At 41.7% G+C, this 5,316-nt stretch overlaps 1 protein-coding gene across 1 annotated transcript in view; it reads left to right on the top strand.

Moving 5' to 3' along the window:
* The window catches only part of HOOK3 (hook microtubule-tethering protein 3), a gene marked incomplete at its 5' end in the record, with an annotated part of 46,383 nt that overhangs the window by 29,255 nt on the left and 11,812 nt on the right, over window positions 1–5,316 (top strand). Inside the window, 2 exons of the mRNA XM_010294290.1 lie at window positions 1,392–1,532; window positions 3,807–3,894. Of these exons, the coding sequence (XP_010292592.1) occupies window positions 1,392–1,532; window positions 3,807–3,894 (229 nt within the window). The remainder of the gene's footprint in view (window positions 1–1,391; window positions 1,533–3,806; window positions 3,895–5,316) is intronic.

Consider the following 5,316-nt stretch of genomic DNA (forward strand, 5'->3'; position numbering starts at 1 on the left):
AAAAGTAAGAAAACTCCTGAGTTGGGGTAAGGACAGTTTAATAGGTAAAGTGAAATCCACGCATGCAAGCAAAGCAAAACAAGGAATTCATTCACTGCTTCCCATGGGCAGGCAGGTGTTCAGCCATCTCCAGGAAAACAAGGCTCCATCATGCCTAACAGTTACTTGGGAAGACAAGTACCATAACTCTGAATGTCCCCTGCTTCCTCCTTCCCCCAGCTGTATATGCGGAGCATGATGTCATATGGTATAGAATATCCCTTTGGTCACCTGGGGTCAGTTGTTCTGCCTGTGTCCCCTGCCAGCTTCTTGTGCACCCCCAGCCTACCAGCTGGTGAGGTGGTGTGAGAAGCAGAAAAGGCCTTGACCCTGTGTAAGCACTGCTCAGCAATAACAAAAACATCCCTGTGTTATCGATACTGTTTTCGGCACAAATCCAAAGCATAGCCCCTACTAGCTTCTATGAAGAAAGGTAACTCTATCCCAGCTGAAACCAGCACAACTCAGCATTGGTGAGGCTGCATCTTGAATGCTGTGTTCAGTTTTGGGCTACTTACTGCAAGAAGGACATTGAGGTCCTGGAGCATGTCCAAAGAAGAGCCAGCAAAGCTGATGAGGGTTCTGGAGAACAAGTCTTTTGAGGAGCGGCTGAGGGAACTGGGGTCATTTAGCCTGGAGAAAAAGAGGCTGAGGGACACCTTATCGCTCTCTACAACTACCTGAAAGGAGGTAGCGAGGTGGGTGTCAGTCTCTTTTGTCAAGTAGCAAGTGACAGGATGAGACGAAATGGCCTCCAGTTGTGCCAGGGGAAGTTTAGATTGGGTATTGGGCAAAATCACTTCACCAAAAGCGTTGTCAAGCACTGGAACAGGCTGCTCAGGGAAGTGGTTGAGTCACCATCCCTGGAGGTATTTAAAAGATGTGTAGACGTGGTGCTTAGGGACATGGTTTAGTGGTGGACTTGTCAGTGTTAGGTTAATGGTTGGATTCAATTTTAAGGGTCTTTTCCAACCTAAATGGTTCTATGATTATGTGAAAACAGACCAACAGGGTAGAACTGACTTGCATAGGTTCATGCAGTAGTTCCACGACAGCTGAGATTACAACCTCCCTTAACACTTGGTACCCAGCTTTGTGTTCTGCTCATTCTACCTATAAATCTGTCCAGCTGTACTCTTGAGTTCTAATATGGGCACTCAGGCAATTCCTTGTGTTGTGTTTTCTACAATTATAACTCCTTTGATCAGGTTTGTGTTTGGGTGTTATGAAGACATGATTTTTGTTTCAGCTGTCTCCTTTAAACAGGTAAAGATGGTCTTTATGTTATGTTTGCATCTCCTGTGGTAAAATGTTTTCCTCTTTATAGAGATTGGCATATTTTATGTGTTTAGGGAGAAACTCATTCGCCTTCAGCATGAGAACAAGATGTTAAAGTTGAACCAAGAAGGTTCTGACAATGAAAAGATAGCCTTGTTGCAGAGCCTTCTTGATGATGCAAACTTACGGAAGAATGAATTGGAGACAGAAAACAGGTAAGAGGATTTTTTCTCTCTTTCAACTGACTTTTCTAATGATGATGTATACTTTTCACTGTACCGTGTCTAGTACTCCTTACTGGAGTCAGTCCAGTGGAAGGCCACAAGGATGTGATTACAGGACTGCAGCATCTTTGATATAAGAAGAGTCTGAGGGATAGAGACTAGTAGCCTGGAAAAGAGAAGGCTCAGGGTGGATCTTAGCAATGTTTATAAATACCTGATGGGAGGGTCTAAGGGAGATGGAGCTAGACTCTTCTCAGTGATGCCCAGTAATGGGGCAAGAGGCAGTGGGCAGAAATTAAAACACATTAAATTTCATCTAAATATAAGAATATACTTTTTTTTGTACTGGGATGGTTGCTGAACACCGGAATAGGTTGCCCAGGGAGGTTGTCTCCATCCTTGGAGATACTTAAAACCCAGCAGGACATGTTCCTAGCCAACCTGCTCTAGCTGACCCTGCTAGATTAAGTCAGTCAGCATACAAATGTCCATGGGACCAGACAGCATGTATGTCAGCATGCTAAGGTAGCTGGCTGATACCGTTGTGGGGCTGCTCTCTATCTAAGCTTTGAATGCTCTCTATCTAATCTTCCCTGATGTTCCCTTTTGATTGGGGAAGGTTCCTGAAGCCTGTGAAAAAGTAAATACTGCACTCCTCTTAACAAGGGCAAGAAAGAGAGTCTGGAGGACTACAGAGAGTGGTCAGCCACAGCACATTTTCTGGAAATTTCACAAAGCAAGTTCCCCTGTCATCAGTTTCTAGCCACACTAGAGACAAGAAAGTAATTGGGAAAGGCTAAGATGAATTTATTCAGGGTAAATCATACCTAACTAATCCGGTTGCCTTGACAATGAAATGACTGCCTATGTGAAGGAGTGAAACAGTGGACGGTGCTTACCTTAGCAAAGGCTTTTGCACAATCTCCTATAGTATCCTTATGTTCAGAATGGTTAGATATAGACTACGTGGACAGTAAAGTGAGTGGAAAATTGATTGGGCCCAAAGCGTTGGAAACAGTGGTAGAAAATCCAGCTTGCGCAACCGGTTGCTCAGACTTCAATACCAGGACCAATGCTGTTCATCACCTTTATTAAGAACTTGACTAATGGGAGAGACTATGCTCTCAGCAAGTTTGAGGATGGTACCACATTGGGAGGAGTGATTGATCTGCTGAAAGGGAGAGCTGTTATTCAGAGGGGCTCAGCAGTCCAGAGAAATGAGCTGATGGGAGCCCTGCCCCTGGCTGGGAGGAGCCTGGCAATGCTGGCTGGGACCAACAGGCTGGGGAGCGCTGCTGCAAAAGCCTTGGGTTCCCAGTGGGCAGTAAAGGAGGATGTGTCAGCTGGGGACCTTGCAGCTGTGACCTGGGCTGTCCTCAGCAGGGTGCAGGCATTCAGTCTGGGAAAATAGTCCTTCATGTCTCATCCATCAGTATTTATGAGACCACATCTGGACATAGTACAGGAAAGACATGTGTGCACAGGAGTGCAGCAGAATACTACTAAGGTGAGGGACGCTGCAGCAAGTGATACGTGGGATAAGACTGAGAACTGGGTTTGTTCATGCTAAAGAAAAAGGGGCATATAGGAGGTAATACTGTGGTCTACCTCTGCCTGATGGGTGTCAAGAAGACAGAGCCAGACTCTTCTCAGAGATCGACAGTGGAAGGACAAATGTCAACAGACACAATATGGACCATGGAGTATGGGGAAATTCTGACTAAATACAAGGAGGAAAACATTCCCAGAAGACATTTCTAAGCTCTAGAAGAGGGGCCCAAAGATATTGTCAGACCTCCACCCTTAAAGATGTCCAAACTTTTACTGGTTGTGGTTCCCAGCAATCTGCTGTAAATACAGCTGCTTTGAGGGGGAGATTGGATTTAGACAATCTTTGGAGATCCCTTCCAACCTGCAGGTTTATAGGATTCTGTGACTGTAAAAGCAGTAAACTAGTAGCTCTCACACAGTAAAACTGACTGTTAGGTACTGCTGTTTCATGTATATAGAAAGTATATAGAAATGACTTTTTAATACATGTATTTATGTTGTCTTAGAAGAGTATCAGAATGTTCTGGATGACTACAGGCTGTAATCTCTGGAACTGCCGTATGCTCTAACTACTGTTGTAAATTGTCTGGAATAAAATACAGTATTGCATCTCCTGTGTACGTGACCTGAAATGACTGCACACAAAAAATCTCAGGCTTCCTCTTTCCGTTGTTTGGTTTTTTTCTGAAAAACAAAATATAATCTCTTTCCTAGATTAGTAAATCAGAGACTTCTCGAAGTGCAGTCCCAGGTTGAAGAACTACAAAAATCTTTGCAGGATCAAGGTTCAAAAGCTGAAGATGTAAGTAGAAATGTACATAAAACTTACATTCAAGCAGTTGCCATTTTTGAAACTTTCAACTTTTTGTAAAAAAAATGGAAAAGAAATATGCAAATGGATATTTCTGATAATTTTCCATATTTACTCATATGGTTTTATCACTAAATTGTGCTTCTCTAAATAGGATGTAAGACATAGTAAGAATTAGTCTAGAAAAAAAAATCCTATGTAGAGAAGTTGTCAACTACATTCTGTTTGATTAGTTGTGTCTGTTCCAATAGTAAACTTAGCGTTAAAATTATTTAATTAGAATAGAGAGTTTTACAGGGAGTTAAGGAAATGTTAATTTTCCATGTCTTAATAAAGTATCTGAAGTTATTTTTGGTTTAGTTTTGTTAATGAAAGTTAAGGCCTTTACTGCCAGTGGAAGCTCTGTAATTGTGGATGTAAATGTATTTTGTAATGCAAGAAGCCAGACAGTTCAAAACTAAAAAAAAGTCAAATAATTAGGCCGTCAACATAATGCAGCATTTTCTGTTTCTGTACATGGAGTCAATTTTATTTTTAGTGTAAGAATACGCTGTGTCAGAATTAGCGTGGAAAACAACTTTCAGTCTTCCACTCAAAAGTTGTGTTTGCCATTTCCTGTATTTGAGAGAAGAAGCTCTAGAATTTTCTTGAAAGCAGTGATGTGCAGAACTGTACATGCACAGTGTATGCTCACAATCTCAGTGTATTGTGTTGCTAATTAGCAACAAGTTGTAATGTGTTCCTTTCTATTTTTGTGGGTTTGTTTTAACTAATTTATATAAAAAAGCGGAAGTATTTGCTAGCTGCTTGTTTTCATTTAAGAGTGTGTTTAATTTAGCATATCCTTTTAATTTTCAGAATAAGCTGTATGAAAGTAAAACACCTAGCTGGGTTCAAATCAGATTGTTTTCTTAAGTAACTTAAAAAGCATTTTAGAATGCATTTTAAAATAGGTCCACACTGTTATGTGATTCTGAGATATGCTTTGTTGTCTTGGTTATTGGCCAAAACCAGATAGTTCAGGGTGAACACAAATATGTAAAAATTACTCTCAGATATTGAGTATGGTAAACTATCTCTGTCTAATTGAATTCAGCTTTATTTACTGCAGTTTTACTTGTGTCCCTTTCTGAGGCTCTGGTTTGCATAGCGATTTAGGATGTGTCTGCAGTTCAGTTATAGAACTGGTGGCACAGCAAAACACCACCATCACAAGACCATGGTGCAGCCTGCTGTGTGTACCAGGCAGCCCTTGTCAAAGCAGAGCTGGCAAGTTTGTCATGCAGTTGCTGCATTCCTGGCTTCTGTGTAGGTCTGACCATGCCAGTGGTGACTTATAGGCACTAATCCCACGGCCTGTTTTGCTGAGTTTGGTGTGTAGGGTTTCACTCGCTCTTAAAGAAGAAAAAGAAC

The sequence above is a fragment of the Phaethon lepturus genome, unplaced genomic scaffold (genome assembly GCF_000687285.1).
Source record: "Phaethon lepturus isolate BGI_N335 unplaced genomic scaffold, ASM68728v1 scaffold2169, whole genome shotgun sequence".
Classification (NCBI taxonomy): domain Eukaryota; kingdom Metazoa; phylum Chordata; class Aves; order Phaethontiformes; family Phaethontidae; genus Phaethon; species Phaethon lepturus.